This window comes from Lampris incognitus, chromosome 2, assembly GCF_029633865.1.
Source record: "Lampris incognitus isolate fLamInc1 chromosome 2, fLamInc1.hap2, whole genome shotgun sequence".
Taxonomy (NCBI): domain Eukaryota; kingdom Metazoa; phylum Chordata; class Actinopteri; order Lampriformes; family Lampridae; genus Lampris; species Lampris incognitus.
Window position 1 is genome coordinate 122,488,026 of NC_079212.1, and position 21,229 is coordinate 122,509,254.

The 21,229-nt window shown below is 43.4% G+C and overlaps 1 protein-coding gene across 1 annotated transcript in view; it reads right to left on the minus strand.

Moving 5' to 3' along the window:
• The window catches only part of epha8 (eph receptor A8), a 130,897-nt gene that overhangs the window by 69,087 nt on the left and 40,581 nt on the right, over positions 1 to 21,229 (minus strand). The window contains exons 3-6 of the mRNA XM_056273777.1: positions 5,613 to 5,666; positions 5,306 to 5,449; positions 3,875 to 4,024; positions 1,181 to 1,496 (exon numbers count right to left, since the gene is read on the minus strand). Coding sequence (XP_056129752.1) covers positions 1,181 to 1,496; positions 3,875 to 4,024; positions 5,306 to 5,449; positions 5,613 to 5,666 — 664 coding nt within the window. The remainder of the gene's footprint in view (positions 1 to 1,180; positions 1,497 to 3,874; positions 4,025 to 5,305; positions 5,450 to 5,612; positions 5,667 to 21,229) is intronic.

Here is a 21,229-nt window from a genome sequence, read left to right on the forward strand (position 1 = left end):
GTAAACAAAAACATTAACAACAGCACATCATTTCACTCATAATTTACCGCCCACCCTTAAACTTATTTATCTCAAAACTTACTTATTTACCAACAACAAAAGGTTAACAATTACAGAACAAATCGACTCTTATTTTTTTCTTTTCTTTTTTTCCAAATCAATTTCTAGTGTAGTATGCATTATAGATTGTAAATTCAGCTGTTTCCCACCACAGGGGCTGCTAGTATTGTAGCGACCATGGAAGACGGTCGGGATTATGGGGCTGTTGCATTCATGTTCAGATCATTGGCTCTATAAAGAGATCATGTGTCATGTGATAATTGGTCCAGTGTGTGTGAGTCAGACATTGAGGGTGCCAACTTAAATTATGCTCTTGTTCTGGGATCTGTGGCAAGAGTCTATGTAGGGTTGAAGAAGTGTTCTTATAAGGCGATGGATGCCTGTTAATGCCAGGTCTGAACAGGGCCATATGTGGTTTTCAGTTGTTTCTCCACTATCCCCCTTTCAGTCTGTTCTCAGCCGGTGGGTTATGGTAGCGTATTTGAACTTCGTTGTATGTTACCGTAATGTACAGGGGGAAAGTGCAGCAGACTGAGCCATTTCAAAATCAACAGCACAATGGGTCTGAAATATTGGATTCAAACATTTGTTCCAAGCTAGCTAAACATTTTACCCCACCGGCGGGACTGCAGAGACCTTGGGGATCCTTAGCATACCTTCAGAGATGTGATAGTGGTTTGAAAATAGGTAAAAAAGTGACCTTTTGATTAATTCCTCGTATTTACTTATGATAACCTTATGTGACCCCCATGTCAGAGTAACGGGTTACAGAGAGATGGGGTCACACACAGGGCTTCCCGTAGAGGGTTCTGGTGCAGATCTGCCATTGAAAGTACATGTAAACAGGGAATGTATTAAATATGTGTGTATTTTTCTGTGATAAATCATTAATAACAATTTTAGATGATTAGAAGTTGTTTTCATGGCTTCCTCATCTATCAATTGCCATTACCTAATGATCTGAACATGGATGTAGCAGTCCCATAACCCCTTACACTTCCCTGGTACATAGCCATCACTACAGTATTGACAAACTTACCAGCCAAGGCAAAACTTGACCAGTGTTGGTCTAGTGACCGCTATCCCCAACATGACCAACCCATCCCGAGACTTGACTCACCCACGCAGGAATCTCTGTGCTCTTCAAATCCAGCAGAGCACACACATCTCCCGATTGGCACCAGCCACTCGCCCTCGGCGCTGCAGTACATCTTGGGCGTGTCCCTCTCCTCGGCATGGTCCACACACTGACCCCTGACCTCCACTAGGGAGGAGGAGTCGGCGCCGGTCACCACATCTGTAAAGACTGCCAGGTTGCGGCTCACGCCCACGCAGCGCTTATAGTACACCCTGACTGAGGTCAGGGCAATGCACGCTCCGATGTCCTGGAAGGCCAGGTAAAACCCTCGCCGGCTCAAGGGGCCCACCCCTCGCACCTACACAGAAGAGATTCACACAGGCTTCAATTAATGAACTCAAACTAGCACACCTTCTCCCTCGCAAGTGTCAACCGAATCTGTGTGGTAAAACAGATGCCACATGTAAAGATGTTGCACAGAATAAAATTGCATCCATCGCACGAAAGATGCCATTTAAATTAATTGATCGATTGATTAAAGTTTACCTACGCAACAAACTTACATAGCTTTGGAGTAAGCGTTGAATTTAATGTACAGGATCCTCTATTGGTATTTCGATCATTTCAGCTACAATGAATCTGTTTGCCCTCATTGACTGTAACCATGTTAGGGCTCGGTCTGTTGACCAACCTGGCAACCAGCAATGAGAGCGGGGGAAGGGCGCGTCTGAAACACCTGCAGCCTATCTACTCGTTAACCACTCTAGTATAAGTTTGTTTGCTTTCCAGAACTCGTCGCGAGTTCGTCCTGAACAGTCCCGTGAGTAAATTCTTCGTCTCGAGTTTTGTGACATTTCTGTGTCTCCCGGTGGAGTACAGATTGTAGTATTCTCCGTGTTTTTGCTTGTTTGATTATTCCCTTGTGTCAGTTCTCCTTGAGAGCTTGTTCGGATAAGAACTCTCTTTGTGTTTTCCCCATTGGATTTTCCCATCGTGATTTTCTAGTTGAGATCAAGTTTTTGATATTCTAATTTCTCCTCTCTCACTGTGGATCTTATTACTCGGTTGGACTTCCACCTTAAAGGAGCAGTTTGTGTTTTTTCCCCTTTCGGACTCAAGAGGAGCAGTTTGTGTTTTTTCCCTTTCGGACTTTAAAGGAGCAGTTTACGTTTTTTCCCTTTCGGACTTTAAAGGAGCAGTTTACTTTTTTTTCCTTTTCGGATTAAGGGGGCAGTTTACGTTTTCCCATTTTTAAGAAGCTATTCTCAAGTTCCGCCTGAAGCGCCTCCCCCTTCTGGCCAGGCCCGGCCGGCTCTCCTCTACGAGTCCTGCCAGGTTGGTGCTTTACTTTGTCTTGTGTTGTCGCTATTGGGTTCGTTCTACAAACCTTAACAAACCATATGTCCATCCAAGTGTTATTGTGAGAATTTTGCTGTTTCGACTCAAGAAAGCTTGATGGAAACGGCCAATATGGGAAAGGATCCGCATGATGCACACAAAGTTTGCATGTTCGCTTGCTGTGGATACATTTTTTTTATTCGATATGAATAAATCAAGTTCAGGTTCCACTTTATTGTCATGTGTAGAATGCAATGAAATTATTGTGCTCTGGCTCTCTCTGCCATGATACAAAGGACACAAGGACGCCCCCCCCCCAAAAAAGATATACAGTACATGATAACACAACAATGTAAGGTTCATATGGGTGTGTCAGCTGTTCAGCATCCTGACTGCCTGTGGGAAGAAACTATTATTAAGATGGGTGGTGTGTGATTTGATGCGCCGGTAGTTTTTTTTAGATGGAAGGAGTGAGAACAGAACATGAGTGGTGTGGCTGGTGTCCTTAATGATGTTTTGGGCTTTCCTTTCTGCAGTGAGTGGTGTAAATATTATGAAGTTGTGGTAGTTCCATGCCAATGATCTTTGCTGCTATGTTTACAGTCCTTTGCAGCTGTCTGCAGTCCTGAGCAGTCAGATTGCCAAACCACACTGTGTGATACAGCCTGTCAAGACAGTCCTAATAAAAGTTCATAAGAGTTTTGGTACTCATACCAAAACTCTTGCGATGCCTCAGAAAATACAGTCTTTGCCTTACTGAGGGTGCAGTTGGTATTGAGAGACCATGTGAGGGTGTCTGTGATGTGTAAACCGAGAAACCTAAAGCTGTCCACAGTTTTAACAGATGACCAATTGATGGTAATAGGAATTTGACTTCCTCTGATCTTTCTAAAGTCAACAATGATTTCTTTTGTCTCATTGACATTTAGAGAGAGATGTTATCATGGCACCATATGGTTAAATCTTCCACTTAAATGTGGTAGATTGCAATGGAAATGTATTTGCAGAATAAAACAGGACATGCAGGATAGAATTTAATCACATGATTAACTGTTTCTTAATCTTAGCTGGTCCATCTTTCTTATGGGTCTCAATGTACGGCCATATGACATAGGACACTTAGGCCTCCCTTCATTCAGGGTTTTGTTGGTTCAAACAGATCTGATGGAAACGCACCTTAATTTGCATGATGGAAACAGTTGGATGGAAATATAACTAATGACCGCTGCAAAAAACAAAGCCTGCTTGATGGGAGCAGCAAATCTTGGTACTTTCTCTTGAATCCCTCATGAGGTTATGTGTTGTAAGAATTGTAAGAATAAAAAAAACAAAACAGTTTTATCTGTTCAATACAATAGGTTGATGTTATTTGCAGATGTGAATTGTGGTGGTTGTTACCTCAGTGTTGAGTTTCAATCTGCGGACCCCCAGATCCACCCCTGTGAAGCTCTCATCAGCAGCAATGGTGTCAATCTTGATGAACTGGTTCTCTCTGATGGCCGAGCCCACCGCTCTGTCAGATTCATAGTAGTAGAGGTTGAAGGTTTCCTAGAGCAAACACGAGTATAAAAATAACTCAGTGTGACCTGGGTAACACTTGTGTCAATCACAACAGTATCTGTCTTTAAATATAGGGGTACCACAAGAATGCTATTGTATGGTTTGCATGTCTTCTGTGATTTTTGAAATGTGAAAAGGAAAGAGCAGAAATAAGGATGAAACTAACGCTATATATTTCCATTTCAATAATTACTTTTTGGAATTTCAAATCTTCTCAACAACTTAATTAAACACTGGAAATGAGGATCAAGGACATTTAACTGAAATTCGGAAGTCAAATTGGACTCCGTTTAGAGAATCAGCACAATTATTACCTACTATGGCATTATGCAGGAGAAAGACAAGTTAAATATAATTTTATAGATGTTGCCTTTGACTTGAATTTACAGCTACAACTTATAATGTTGTGATAACACATGATGAGATACGATGCATTTTTATCAAGCATTGTGACTTCTTTACAGGTTTTAATGACTACATTGTAATTCTGTATATTTAGTACAATTACATGGATAACAGTCTTTGTAGAGGATTAAGCTTGATGACCCCCTTGAAAATGAGATGGTACATCTCAAGGGGTTATTCCTAATAAAGAATTTCCAATAAAGCTTGAACACAGTCTCTTCAATATGGTCTCACAGTCTCTTTCTCTCAATATCAGCGCCAGGCTGCAATCTACAACTCCACTTTCACTTTCCCTGTCCAGCGCTCTTTTCTGTTTAAGGCTCCCCATCCTTTTTCTCCGCATTCACCCCTCCCTATCTTACCTTATGTTCGTCTTCCCCTCAGCTTCCCTACCTCTTTTTTCGCCCCCTTTTTCTCCCCAGTTGTATCCGCCCAATTATGCCACTCTTCTGAGCTGTCCAGGTTGCTGCTCCACCCCCTCTGCCAATCTGGGGAGGGGTGCAGACTACCACATGTCTCCTCTGATACATGTGGAGTCACCAGCTGCTTCTTTTCACCTGACAGTGAGGAGTTTTGCCAGGGAAACGTAGCGCATGGGAGGATCATGCTATTCCCCACAGTTCCCCCTCCCCTCCTGAACAGGTGCCTGACTGACCAGAGGAGGCGCTAGTGCAGCGACCAGGACACATACCCACATCCAGACTCCCACCCGCAGACACGGCCAGGTGTGTCTGTGGGGACGCCCAACGAAGCCGGATGTAACACGGGGATTCGAACTATCGATCCCTGTGTTGGTAGGTAACAGAATAGACCGCTACGCTACCCAGACGCCCTGCTTCCCTACCTCTCTGTCAGTGCTGTTACCTTGCAGGTGCCCAGTACTCCAGGCATGCTGTTGCAGTCTCTCAGAGTGAACTTGACCTCGATGTAGATCCTTCTGGCTCCATCACGAGGGATCCACCCAGTCCTCAGCCAATTGTTCTGACTGGGGCTCATGACATTACAGACCTATCTCAAAAGAACAACCAGCAACAAGAACAACAACAAAACAAAAATGATAATAATATGTGTGGTTCTATTTATGCCTGACAACACACATCGCTGATTTTATGATGCATCCATAATGGATAACAGCAGAAATCTAGGAACACACACTGAGCAGATTACACACCTGGTATGTGTGGATTGGACTGAAGTACTCGTCCATCTCGTTAATGGCATCCCACTAGGGAGAGAGAGGAGAAGAGATGGAGATTTTGGATGAGAGGAAGTGGGGGGGGGGTGCAAGTTCTCGGGTCAGTCACACATTTGAGGATCCATGTTGTTCAGACTGATGGGAAGTAAACAAACCCCCCTGCTCCATCCAAGACTACAAAAGCGTGATCACATGATCACATCTGCATAGTTGTATTGAACCAAGTTGGAATATTATTAGCTTTGGCTTTACATGAAACGCATGATGACATCTGTCATTAAAGCAGCAGCCATGCACAGGTGATATATGTGAATCCTTTACATACAGAATATTAATATGGCCTGTTTTACATTTGCAGGTGACTGATGTTGTCAAATCTCACTATCAAAATAGATGTGAGTTGGCGGGGGGGGGTTGGAATTAAAGCGTAGAGGCGTTTTATTTTTATGCAATGTGTAAGTTGGCTTTTCAGTGAATTGATGATACAAATGCATCTGAACTATTTTACAGAAAAAAAGTATTTTTCATCTCAGACTGAAGTCACATGAGGTAGCAATGAGAGAAAATGTCCATAAACAATCCTAAACTGGAATAAATGGTACAATTAAAGTATGCTAATGAATTCCAATTCATCATGCCAGTAGATGATACTGAACGCATGCATCCATGTGTTCTACATTTCAGAACATTGAAATCCACTTAATGTGATCCCGGTGGGCCGCATTTGTTTTGATTCAGTGTCCCTCATTTATGTGATTAGATTTACATTATTTACAGTCGCTTGTCGCTGTTGAGCAGGAATAGAATCAGGAGAGAGGAACAATAAGTCTGTTGTTGATAATGTGTTGATATTTATGATTGTGCAGACAGCATGTGTTTTACGACTCCCATCTGACCTCATCCATAAAGAGGAAGCTCAGTCACTAGACAGTTTATTCTGTTTACAATTCTGGATAAATTCTGGAAAGATTCAGGGTTTACACTGGTAGATCACTATGCACAATGTGCACAATTGTATTTTTTTTTCCAGTGTAGGACTTAGAAATGAAGAAAAAAAAAGTATATAGTATACACACACACATATACAGTGCTGCTTGAAAGTATGTGAACCCCTTGAGCAGTTTAGATTTTTCTGTTGTTTTACCATGATTTTCTTATTCAATCATCACCAGTTTTCATGTATGAAATGTCAGATATATGTTTATCAGTTGCATGTACTTGTTTAGTGGGACTTGTTTAAGTAGCCCAAAAACTACATGAAACATGGAATTAGTGTATGTGCAAAAGTAAGTGAACCCCCAGCTGCATTGGTTAAGTCAAGCAGGTAACAGACTCGGGGTGAAACACATTTGGGTGCTTAATTAATCATTTAAGCAGACCAATGAAATGAGACATCCTTGGGAAAGGGTTTGGCCTGCACTAATTAAAAGAGAGAGGAAACCAACCAAACCACTGTGGTCCCATACAAATCAACAACGCCAAGAGCAAAGGAGATATCCGGGGACATGAAGAAGAGGGTAGTGATAGCCCATCAGTCTGGGGAGGGATATAAGACCATCTCCAAAAGATTCCAGCTCCATCCATCCACTGTAAGACAAATAATTTACAAATGGAGGGCCTTCAACATGACAGCAACTCTGCCTAGAAGTGGACGCCCATCAAAACTATCACCCAGAAGCACCAGAAAAATAATAAATCAGGTAAAGGCCAACCCACACATCACCTCTAGAGAGTTGCAGACCTCTCTGGTAGCATCTGGGACAAATATGCATGCGTCTACAATCAGAAGAAAATTGAATAGCCATGACATTCATGGAGGGTTGCTAGAAGGAAGCCTCTGCTCTCAAAAAAGAACAAAGCTGCCCATTTCAACTTTGCCAGAGAGCACTTGGACAAACCAGAGACCTTCTGGAAGTCCATTCTCTGGACAGACGAGTCCAAAATAGAATTATTTGGTCACAATCAAAACCAACATGTTTGGAGAAAAGCCAACACTGCATATGAAGAAAAGAACCTCCTCCCAACAGTGAAGCATGGTGGTGGAAATGTGAACGTCTGGGGCTGCTTTTCTGCTTCTGGACCTGGACAACTCCATATTATCCAAGGAACCATGAATTCTTCGGCATATCAACAAATTCTTGACCAGAATCTCCTGCCATCAGTCAGGGAGTTGAAGCTGGGACGAAAATGGATTATGCAACAAGACAATTACCCAAAGCATTCCAGCAAAACTACAAAGGAATGGCTTCAGAGAAAGAGGATTCGTACTCTGGATAGGCCCAGTCAAAGTCCGGATCTTAATCCAATTGAAATGTTGTGGCGAGACCTGAAGAAGTTGGTACATACCAAATGTCCCTCCAACCTCTCTCAGAGGAGTGGAGAAGAAGCATACTGGTACCGATTTTCAAGAACAAGGGCGATGTGCAGAACTGTAACAACTACAGAGGTATAAAGTTGATCAGCCACAGCATGAAGATATGGGAAAGAGTAATAGAAGCTAGGTTAAGAGGAGAGGTGATGATCAGCGAGCAGCAGTATGGGTTCATGCCACGAAAGAGCACCACAGATGCGATGTTTGCTTTGAGAATGTTGATTGAGAAGTATAGAGAAGGCCAGAAAGAGTTGCATTGTGTCTTTGTAGATTTAGAGAAAGCTTATGACAGAGTGCCGAGAGAGGAGGTGTGGTATTGTATGAGGAAGTCAGGAGTTGCAGAGAAGTATGTAGGAGTGGTGCAGGATACGTATGAGGGCAGTGTGACAATGGTGAGGTGTGCGGTTGGAATGACAGATGGGTTCAAGGTGGAGGTGGGATTACATCAAGGATCGGCTCTGAACCCTTTCTTGTTTGCAATGGTGATGGACAGGTTGACGGACAAGATCAGGCAGGAGTCTCCATGGACGATGATGTTCGCGGATGACATTGTGATCTGTAGCGAGAGTAGGGTGCAGGTTGAGGAGAGCCTGGAGAGGTGGAGGTATGCACTGGAGAGAAGAGGAATGAAAGTCAGTAGGAGCCAGACGGAATACCTATGCGTGAATGAGAGAGAGGACAGTGGAATGGCCAGGATGCAAGGAGTGGAGGTGACAGGCATTTGAGTTTAAATACTTGGGGTCAACTGTCCAAAGTAACGGGGAGTGCAGTAGAGAGGTGAAAAAGAGAGTGCAGGCAGGTTGGAGTGGGTGGAGAAGTGTGTCAGGAGTGATTTGTGACAGAAGGGTACCAGCAAGAGTTAAAGGGAAAGTTTACAAGATGGTTGTGAGACCAGCTATGTTATATGGTTTGGAGACAGTGGCACTGACGAAAAGACAGGAGGCGGAGCTGGAGGTGGCAGAGTTGAAGATGCTAAGATTTTCACTGGGAGTAACGAAGAAGGACAGGATTAGGAACGATTATATTAGAGGGACCGCTCAGGTTGGACGGTTTGGAGACAAAGCAAGAGAGGCAAGATTGAGATGGCTTGGACATGTGTGGAGGAGAGATGCTGAGTATATTTGGGAGAAGGATGCTGAATATGGAGCTGCCAGGGAAGAGGAGAAGAGGAAGGCCAAAGAGGAGGTTTATGGATGTGGTGAGGGAAGACATGCAGGTGGCTGGTGTGACAGAGGAAGACGCAGAAGACAGGAAGAAATGGAAACGGATGATCCGCTGCGGCGACCCCTAACGGGAGCAGCCGAAAGTAGTAGTAGTAGATTTGTATAGCCCCAAATCACAAAGTACTTTACAACCAGTGCAATATATAGATATATGACACCCTCTATCCTTACAGCCTCGACTACAGTGAGGGAAAACGTCACAAGAAAACGTTATCACGAAAAATTTAAAAAAGAAGGGAGAATTGATCCCGTGTATAGATGTGTGAAAACAGTTATGTGGATGTGTTTGTATTAAAGCGTCTGTGAATGTAGCTAATCATGTGTAGCTGCATATGATAAGGTTAACCCTCCAGTACTCAGCATGCTGGGTAATTGCAAGAGAAACTGTTAACCTCCGAAAGTTGTTGGTTTGAGCCAAATCAATTTGGACAAGAGGATGACTTTCCAGCTCCCCACTCACCCTCCAACACCAACCCCCCCCCCCCCCACACACACACACACGTCATCCCACCTCCTCCTCAAGGCACCACCAGTCCAAAAAAATCACTGGTATAATTAAGATGTGGGAAGTCTCACCCATCCCCCCCCCCCGGTCTCTCTCTCTCTCATCTTTATCAGCTAAATTGAAACCGTCCTTGAACTTATGAAGACCCTGGCTAATTAGTGGGGTGTATAACCTCTATCTCCCTCATTATTCCCTCCTTGGCACTGCCGCACTCTTAACCCCTTCTTTTTTTGACTAAGGAGAAATCTTAGATATTCCTTCTTGTAATTTTTTTTCCACGGGAGCCAAAAATCAGAGGCTCAGAGACTTGCAGTTGGCTTTTTTTTTGGGGGGGGGGGCTTTGTGGCCCACAGGGGGGTGTAACATAGGCTGTTGTTGCAATTGTAAAAATAACAATCTTTTCTACTTGTTCTCAGCAGACATCGACAGACAGGGGAAGAAGGGAGCGAGTGGCATTCTGCAGGGTATGTTTATCTATTGAGAGCGTGATAAGAGTTTTCTATTGACTACAACAACAGAATTGCTTTGCTTCAGAGTGACGGAGCGACAGTGCACTCTGTGTATGTGTGTGACTGTGCTGGAGAGAGAGAGAGAGAGAGAGAGAGAGAGAGAGAGAGAGAGAGAGAGAGAGAGAGAGAGAGAGAGAGAGAGAGAGAGAGAGAGAGAGAGAGAGAGAGAGAGAAATTAACGCTGTAAATTGCACATCTGTTTCTTGCCTGTCAACACTCTCAATCTCTCATCAGGGTAAATCAGATGGAGCAGTCACCAAGCAAAATTGTTAGCGCACAAACACACACGCACGCACACGCATGCATGCACGCACACACTCAGGAAGTTTTTAAGATAAACAAGCCAACCAAAAGAAACATTCAGGCCAAAGTGGACTCTATTAACCAACCCTGAACTCTTCTTTACATGAATTTATACACAACGTATTGTGGCGCTTCAACTCAATCACGAGTGGGTAAGACATTTACAAATGAAAACCTTTGGAAATTTATGAAAACATGTTGGCAGGTGTGCATATGCCATGCACATCTGTACAGAACTGTACTGTACTGTACTGTACTGACTGAGTCTCTGAGTCCAGCTGAGAGGTTTGCAGGTTTTGTTCTATTGTTTCAGAAACCTACAAGCCAGCACAGAGCTCCGGATTGTGCTGATATCAGCAGCCAGGTCAGTGACGAAGACAAGAAATGTGTCACAACATCTTAAGTGACCCTGGTTTTGCTTATCCGTACTGTTTGCCGGTTAGTCTCAGACACCTTAGTCAGGCCCCTTTACCGGTCATTTCCCGAGCTTGGGCTAAAGAATAAATCCGACTGGGCTTTTGGTATCTGGGCTTAAGCTTTGGAAGACCCCCGCCTGGGGGAGCTTAAGTTAGCAATATCAGCATCATACATCATAGTACATCTTAAATTAACAGTTTTTTAATGGTGAGCTTTAATGTGATTGTTTTTATCTATCTGATTTTTTTTATAATATCCCTCTGTAATCTTGTGTTCATCCATAACTTTTATTGTTTATCTAATTTTTTTTCTTTAACGGTGATTTAACATTTTTTTTTTATCAGCACAAGACTTTGTAAAGCGATTTCAGCTTTTATTATTGGATGAAAGTGAAATAATGGTGCATCGTTCGGAGCTGCATATACAATAAACGGGAGGTAATAATAGTAATAATGATGAAACATAGTAGCGCTTCTCCAAACATATGTTACAAAGTGTTATCACAGAACAAAAACAAAAAGGCATCAAAGTTAAATAAAAATGAGTTGTAAAACTCATGAAATGGGTCACAAAACAGGCGCTATGGTCATGAAACAAAAACACGCTATTGGGAGAAGACGAGCTCATGAAAATAAGATTTCAGCAGTGATTTCAAAAATGGTGTTAAGGTGGATTATCAAATTTCTTCTGGTATGTCATTCCAAAGCCTAGAGCCCCTGATAGCAAAAGCATAATAATGATAATAATAATAATACTAATAATGGATTACATTTATATTGCGCTTTATCTAGACACCCAAAGCGCTTCATAGTGAAGGGGGTAACTCACTTCAACCACCACCAATTGTGTAGCACCCACCTGGGTGATGCACGGCAGCGATTTTGCACCAGAACGCACATCACACATCAGCTTGAGGTGGAGAGGGAGGAATTGTTGAGCCAGTTACACAAGGGATGTTTAGGTGGCCAGATGGAGAGATTCAGGTTGGGAATATTGCCAGGACACCGGGGTACCCCCTACACCTTACGATAAGTGCCATGGGGTATTTAATGACCACAGTGAGTTAGGACCTTGGTTTAATGTCTCATCCGAAGTGCACATACGTAAGTCTTCTTAAGTGTGTGTCTGTGGAGGGGGATGGTGATGTGACAATAATCACTTCTTTATAATCTTATTGGTCTCAGATCAGCATTCACCCTATTATCTATAGAGACCTTATGATTACACGGCCTGAGTTCATCTCATCTCATCATCAGCCGCTTCTCCGGGGTTGGGTCACGGTGGCAGCAAGCTAAGTAGGGCACTCCAGACATCCCTCTCCCCAGCAATGCCTTCCAGTTCCTACTGGGGGATCCCAAGGCATTCCCAGGCCAGATTGGACATGTAGTCCCTCCAGTGAGTTCTGGGTCTACCCCGGGGTCTCCTCCCACTTGGACATGCCCAGAAAACCTCCCAAGGAAGGCGCCCAGGAGGCATCCTAATCAGATGCCCGAACCACCTCAGCTGGCTCCTTTGGACACGAAGGAGCAGCGACTCTACTTCGAGCTCCCTCAGGATGTCTGGCCTGCATTTTCATCTAGATATGTCATTCATTATCATCATCATCATCATTGGTGATCACTCGGGGTTGGGTATGACCGTCCTCCCTCTGGGTCCTCAGGTGAGCGTAGAGGCCAATCCTGGAGCCGCATAATGGGAGGATGCCTGCGCGTGACAGCTTTTTACATGGCGTGGCTGATGTGCCTGCAGCCACCACATGGTCCTTGGCAGGGGAGTGGCCAGAGTCCAATAGCATGGAGAACCAAGACAATTGGGGACCACCCTTTGTTGCTGCCTTCATCTGCCTTCACTGCCATCGTGACCTGGAGACATCTTCCGCCAGTTCCGTCGTTGAGGTCTTTGTTGGATCTCTGTTGGATCACGCTTCATCTGGAACCTCCCCCTTGACCTATCCACCTTGGGTGACCCTACCAGGAGCCAAGCCCTGGATGGCATAGCTCTTGGGATCATTGGTACATGCAAGCTGCTCCACCATGGCAAGGTGGTGATCCAGGAGAAGGATATTTCATTATTCTACCATAGAGCTGTCTGCAAATACTAATCAGTGGTGGAAAGGGACAAATTACAGCTACTCTTGTTACAGAACTTGAGTATTTTTCCCTTTAATGGTACTTTTTTGAGTATAATGAAACTATAGTACTTTCACTTTGAGTTGAATTAAATGAAGTATTCCACTTCGCTAGTTTTAATTTAACGAGTTTAAAAAAAAGTGACTCAAACCATACTAATGGTTCAATGCAGAATTTGTTTCAATAAGTCTTAAGTGTTGCTTGTAGTGTTATTTGGCTTGTTCATACAGTTTGTTTATCTGGGTTGTGTCCAATGATACTGGCTGTGTCAAATATGAATAATATTACCATATCTTTAGAGCTACAGCTGCGTTTGTTTGTAGATATGAAAAGAACAAGAGTCATCCACAAAGTAATTACTCGAGCAGTTTTTCAGTAAGAAACTAATTTACTCTGGCTTGAGTAATTTTCTTAATCAATACTCTTACTCGTATTCAAGTAAATTACCACTAAAGTAGCACATCTTTTACTTAATTAGGGATTTACAGTACTCTTTGGTACAACATTCCATTCACAGATAAATCAGTCGAAACCCACAGCCGCTTCAAATTTAACACCATAAATACTACTCTCACTGCCTGGAGGAAACCAAATGACATACTTAACCTCAAACGATCTCCTTCTATTCTCACCGCTATCTGGCATAACCCCATGTTAAAAATCAATAGGGAACCCATCAACAACTTCCCTGCATGGAAACAGAGGAGTAGCCAGCCTGGGGCATTTTTTCAGTGGCAACTCTCTCATGACCTTTGACCTTTTTAAACAAACATGCAACTTACCCAGCACTGTCTCTACCAGTACATATGTACAGTTGAAAGAGACCATAAAAAAAGAAAATTGATAACTTCCACAGCTTCACTCCTCCCTTACCACTAAAACTAGATTCATTTCAACCCAAAAATTACCATCACAGATTTACAAACACTTTTCTCACCATGATGGTGGCGCAGTGGTTAGAGCTGTTGCCTCACAACAAGAAAGTCCTGGGTTTAAACCCCAGGGTTGTCCAACCTTGGGGGTCATCCCGAGGTCATCCTCTGTGTGGAGTTTGTATGTTCTCCCCGTGTCTGCGGTGGGTTTTCTGCAGGTGCTCTGGTTTGCCTCCGTCAAAAAGACCTGCATGTTAGGGTTAATACTACTGTTTGTGCCCTTGACCAAGGCATGGCAAGATGAACTAGTTGGTCCCTGGGCGCTGTGCAGTGGCTGCCCACTCCTCCTGCTCGTAGCTACACTGCTAGGATAGGTTAAATGCAGAGCATAATTTCCTCATGGGGCTCAATAAAGTATCTCTCAAATGGACAGCAGACTTGAATATATATCAATTAGACATCAGTTGGCAAACCATATGTAACAACCCATTCTCCATGTCATACTACTCAAAAATTCAGCAAATTCAATACAAGCTCCTACACAGAGTATATGGGCTTCACAGACAGAAACACCTGCACACACTATCCCACTGCAATAGACCACCACTTCCATGCATTCTGGCTCTGCACACCAGTTGGGCTGTTTTGCTTGGGGGTCATGAGAAAGCTGTCCGAGATCCTCAACCTTACCATCCCCCTCTCTCCTTCCATCTCTCTGTTAGTCAATCTCTCCACACTTACAATCCCACAACATGTCCAAATTTTCATCTTAATAGCATTAACTGTGCCAAGGAAACCACATTACTCAACTGGAAAGACAGAACGACATTAACAATCAACCATTTGTTAAATCTGTTTACAGATCACTCAAACCTAGGAAAGCTCACAGCAACCCTAAACGACAATCTGATCCCATTCTATAACACCTGGTCTCCGTTCCTGCAGTTTATCCAGAGCTGATTCCCCTCCACACCGCCTCATTCACTCAGATCACCCACAGACTCACCCAACCCCAATATGAGGGCTGGTTCAGAGCCGGTGCCTAAACCTGAACCGGTTCTTTACGTTTCGACAGAAAAAAGAACCAGCTGTTGGCCAGGAATACTGGTTCCACAGTGGCACCAACTCTGCTGGACTAGAAGAAAGAACTGCTTATGTCAGGGGCTGTCATGATCAACAAGACTAATAGGGGATGCATTACTTGGCAACAGCAACCAATTCTGCCGAATAATACATGCACCCCTTAATACTCAGAAATGACACTTCAAATCAAAGTTGGTAGGACGCAAATGGTTTTTATGAGCACATATTTTATTTGTTCAACTTTGACAGAGGGAATTTGAAACCCCACATTAATATTTCCGTATTTAAAAAAATCTAATTTTAGTATATCTCGACAAAGAACACGGAGGAGTTCGCCCTACACTGCTTTAAATAATAGATAGCACTAGAATGCCGATCGATGTGTATCTGTTGCTGCATTGAATATTGGCGTGTAGCTGGCATCCAGTAGTGTTGTGTGTTGTGTGACTGTCAGCCCTTATGGAATAATGAGCATTGATGACTATCTAACCCCTCTGGGATGGAATAGTGCATTAATGGTTTGCTTTTATACATTCTGATATTGGTTAGATTTTGGTTGGCATGTGCTGATTGCATCCTTTTAATGACCAGGACAGGACAGAGGGGAAGAGAACAGGAGGAGAGAGTAGAGGAGATGAGAGTGTGACAGACGGATGAGACACCAAAAGAGCTACTGGAGAGGTGAAAAAGAGGAGAGTATCAGATAGATAAGACACAGAGTTAACACAGTTTGTCACAGTTCAAAAGGAGCCCTTGTTGCACAATAGAAGCAGACGCTATGAGACCAGGGTTGGTCAATTTTCAAACTTGAACAAAGCACTGGTAACATACAGTCTAGCATATGACTGCTTCATCAATGTTAAGGCTCTTATTTTTTCTTTGGGTTTTTCTCCTGCAGCTGAAAATAAAAATAACCATTAAGTTGAATGAGAACTCAGACTGCATTCATTTTGCTTACTTTGATTTCATGTTATGAAAGCCAGCCTACACACCTGACCCGAACCTTTTGATAGAGCACAGCATCTCACATCTTATATTTATTTTAGTCTGAAATAACTTGAAAATGGTGCAATTGTCGGGGGAAAATCTAAAGATTTCTGGGCTCGGCTAAGCTCCCAATGTTTCAAGAACAACTCCTCTGAATGTGGACATAAGAGCGCTGAGATATTCAAGGGGGCCATATCATGTAATGCTTTAAAAGTGAACAGCGGAGTCTTAAAACCAGCCAGAGAAGCTGCAGGAAGCTGATGCAGGGAAGCTAAAATGGGAGCTTATAGCTCTCTCTCTCCTCTTTGTTCTTGCTCATAAGGCTAGCTGCAGCGTTTTTAACCAGCTGAAGACAAATACAAGCTTTACTACTAAGAGAAGAGGAGAGTGCCACAGTAATGAAAACGGGCTGTAGTTTAGACATGAATAACTTACAGTGGGTGATGGTTGGCAACATGTAGTAGTCGTGCTATATTTGAACCCATGATGTCATGACTGCATGTGCATAACTCGGTCCACTAGGGCTAGACCACCATGTCTATCGATTAGTGTTTTGCCATATAGTCATGACGATCTTCATCATGTCAAAAGCAGATGAATACAGGGCCAGGAATCAACAATAATGATAGTTTCTTTCTTTCTTTTTTGTTTAGTTTAGTTTTTCGATTTCCCCCCATTTTTCTCCCCAATTGTACCCGGCCAATTACCCCACTTCTGAGCCATCCCGGTCGCTGCTCCATCCCCGCTGCCGATCCGGGGAGGGCTGCAGATTACGTCATGCCTCCTCCGATACATGTGGAGTCACCAGCCACTTCTCTTCACCTGACAGTGAGGAGTTTCGCCAGGAGGACGTAGCACGTGGGAGGATCACGCTATTCCCCCTCCCGAACAGGAGCCCCAACCAACCAGAGGAGGCGCTAGTGCAGTGATCAGGACACATGCCCACATCCGGCTTCTCACCCGCAGACACGGCCAATTGTGTCTGTAGGGATGTCCGAACAAGCCGGAGGTAACACTGGGATTCGAACCAGAGATCCCCGTGTTGGTAGGCAACGGAATACACCACTATGGTACCTGGACGCCCCCATAATAATGATAGTTTCTAATGCGCTGGCTACCTTTTCTGTACTGATAACCAACTTTACAACAGGGATGCGTCAGCATCAGTCAAATTACTCTAGCTTTTTGTGACAATAAGTGCATGTCTGGTCCACAGTTTCTCATTTTCTCTGACGCTTTCCCCCCTTTAATTTTGCAGCTCTTTGTTTTTTAATTAGAGCCATTTAGCTTTCCCTTTTCGACAAAGAAGTTCCAGTCTTGGCGCCTTAATATCTGTGAGGCTATTGTTAAGGAGAGCAGAAAGACTGGTGGAGTCTGGCGCTGTATTGAATAAAATCAATATCAACCTCTTTATGAGGCGTGATATGGAAACAAGTGGATGTCTGAGAAGATGAAAGAGAGAATGAAAGATGGGTTTCCAAATACAGAGAAAATTGGTTGAGGACAGACTTGATTATGTGTCGAAAAGTGCTTTTGATGTGCTGGTGCGGAAAACAGAAACTGTCTGCTCAGACTGTGTGTTTTTTTTTTTGTTGCTTTTTAACTGCTCATTTTTCAGATTCTGTACCTGAAAGGAAAAGTTGCTCTGAAGGCTCCAATTTGCTCCACTGCCTCTAAACAAGAAAAATCACCCAACCACAATAAGAAATATTACGGGATGAAATATGTTCAAGAAAACACAATAAGCTGAGTTAACAGTTCGCTTAATCAAATTTTGAGTGAACAGTGATGCTAGCAGGGAGACAAGCAAAGCCTACAGGTGACATTACAAATGTGCAAAACGTACCCTGCATGCTCTGCTGTTTTGGCCCGTGTCTCTATTCAAATAGAGTTCCTCAGTAGGACTTTCAATATTTCCTCGTCAATCAGGAGAGAGAATTAAAACATGAGCATCTGCCCTACAGCACCGGGGCTGACACCGAGCCGCTGTCATCATGATATACGGTAACATACAATATGTATGAGGTGAGGTGTAATTCATAAAGTCAAACGTCTCCATTTAAAAAACGTCACACCAACGCTGACAGACTGATTGATAGAACAAAAATGAAAAACAATAATGGCCCATTTTATGGCGTAGTAATAAACTATGTCCTTTGTTGACAAAATTAGAAAAGGTTGAGCCTGCAGAGATTTGTGTAAATCTATTTAATAGATTTTTATGCTGAAATTCATCTTAACATGATGATTTTACCAAAACTGAGTGGCATTTTTTTTTATATTCAAGTGGGAAAAAAACAACACACACAAAAAAAACAAAAAACAAAACAAAACAAAAATACTGACAGCTTTGGTTTCAGTACCTTGTGTATCACTAAGAAACAAGAATCCAGGTTAAGAAGAAATTTGAGGCATCCAGGTGGCATAGCGGTCTATTTTGTGATTCTCCCACGTGTTACGTCCCCTTGGTCCCCACTGTCAGGTGAAAAGAAGCGGCTGGTAACTCCACATGTATCGGAGGAGGCATGTGATAGTCTGCAGCCCTCCCCGTATTGGCAGAGGGGGTGGAGCAGTGACTGGGACAGCTCGGAAGAGTGGGGTAATTGGCCAAGTACAATTGGGGAGAAAAAGAGGGAACCCCCCAGCCCCCCCCCAAAAAAACAACATTTGAATCAGAATCAGAATCAAATTTATTAGCCTAGTGTGCATGCACACGAGGAATTTGACTCCGGTTCACAGCAGCTTCTAGCCCTTGCAGACATCACTCACCCCCCACCCACCCCCCAAAAAAACAAAAAACAAAACAAAACAAAAACAAGAAAAAAAAAAGTGCTCAATTTCCAAACTTTGACATGACGGGTGCATTTTTATCATGCACCAAACATTAGAAAATAAGTGCATATATGAATGCTAGTCATTGAAACCCCCCCCCACCTTATTCTTAAATCTTCAGCATATCCTTACATAATCCAAAAATTCATAACCTAGTTCTTCTACATATGAATAATTCAATCTGATCTGTAATTTTCACTGCTGCTGTTTTTACAATAGTTAACAGGTTACGTTACACCTTTTTAACCATCAGATGATGAATCAGATGATCTTCTACCTCGCCCCGGATCCCGCCCCACCCAAACAGTTTACCACTCCCACTGCCCCAGCTGATTTAAGGCCTTACACCGAACACAACACACATGTGTTTTTAGAGGAAAGGAGCTGGAAGGCAGACAAGAGAAAGGAGCAGAATACTGTCTGCTTTGAAAGATCTAATTTCAGATTAGCGTGTTCGATGGAGGAATCCTTTGAGCCCATATATGCAGAGAGAGAGAGGCAGAGTGAAGGAAAGCATTAGAGAGGAGGGTGGAGACAGAGAGAGAGAGTGTTATAAAAAGTGCAAGAGGGAAGAGAAAGAGGAATTCGACAGAGGACAGGGGGATTGATGAAGAGGTAAAGAGAGTCAGCAGGGGATGACAGTAGTGTAGCACATGGTGTGCTCGGTGGTGGCATTTCCAGACTTAATGCTGGGCTCTGTGAGAACTAACAGGTCTGCATATTAACTTGCTGGAAATATCTGGCTCTACCCAACACACCTTTCCGCCTCTCAGCACATAACAAGAACAGATTTAATAACACAGCTGCTGTGTGTGTGTGTGTGTGGGGGGGTACTTTGACAGCAATAACCTTTCAGGAATAGGAGTGTTAATTGAACTGGTCGGGGATCAGTAGGGGATATGGTGTAATTTCTATCTATTCTGGGGTGATATTTTCTACAGAATGGTGTGTGTGTGTGTGTGTGTGTGTGTGTGTGTGATGCACAAACATGTGCATGGCAAGCTAGAGATGCACACACACACACACAGACACACACACACATATACCATGCAGTTGTCTGTGTGTGTGACTCATTAATGATATCACAATGCATTACGCTCAGATTTTACCAGCATGGAAGCTTCCAGAGAATAGCCCCGACAGCAACACCGTGACGCTATAGTCCTTTGTAGACCGTTCCAGAACATCCAAGGCCTTTGAAACCCCTAAAGCCTGAGTGACAATGTCTTCAAAAAGTAAAAAGTGGTGTGACTGAGAAGCATCTTCAACACTAGGGGAAACCCAGAAACCACAAACTCTAGGGAGTGGGGTCCTTGAAGTCTTGCTGATACCTGTGTTGTTGTCCTCTCTGCAAGGGACCGTCATGTCAGCCCATCAGCCATAATGTCCCTATAACAAATGCCACCAAAAGACATGGTGTGGTTGCTCCAACACCATGTCTATCTTTCACAACTGACTATGAATCGCTCGCAATAGCCTCATCATTCAAACACCTGAGTAGAATCTTCTCTGAGGACAACCATTGATCACCGACTTCAAAACTGTATCAAGCAGCTTTCACCTGGCTTTGGAAGTCTGGCACAGGGTCTTTCAAAACTAGATTGCTCACTGCTGAACCAAAGTTACCTGCATGTCACAGCTGTTTTTAGCAACACAATGCTGAAGCAAGGAGCCACTTGGAGCTATTGCAACGTGAACTTTGGCTGATTCCACAGTGGTTTCCTGTGGTGCATCCACATAATCACCCCACACATGTATTCCAAGTCCATTCAGAGATCCATTGTGTGGCGATATGAGCACCACACACCATACCCAGCACTATGCAGCGCTGCCAGCTTAGCTGTGTCAACAACTGGATCATCATCACAATTACCATTACAATGTCAGGTAGACATCAGGAGGACCAAAGTGAAAGGTCAAAGACTAACCCAGGGTTCTCCTATAAAATTGCAGGATGCAAACTGGATGCGGGAGGCAATTGTTTTTCCTGATTAGAACACGCTGCCTGGAAGAGAGTCAGATGTTTCAAAGAGAGGAAACTAACTGGAGACAGTGAAATATTTCAGGAGAAACATAACATGCCTTCTACCCCATCAATTATATTGAAACATCACTCACCTGCAAAAAGCCTGGCACAGCTAGATAGGCACTCCTAGAGAGAGCTGTACAGCTGTGAAAAACTAACTGCTTACGGGCAGAAGCAGAGGGCCTTGCCAAGATGGCTGAACAACTAAATACAAGTAAGTTTGTATCAATGTGTATGTGGTGTGGGAGAGGGAGAGAGAGAAAGTATGGGAGAGTTGGTAATGGCTTTAGTGAATAGACTTTTGACACTTCGGCTCATCACCTTCTCATCCACATC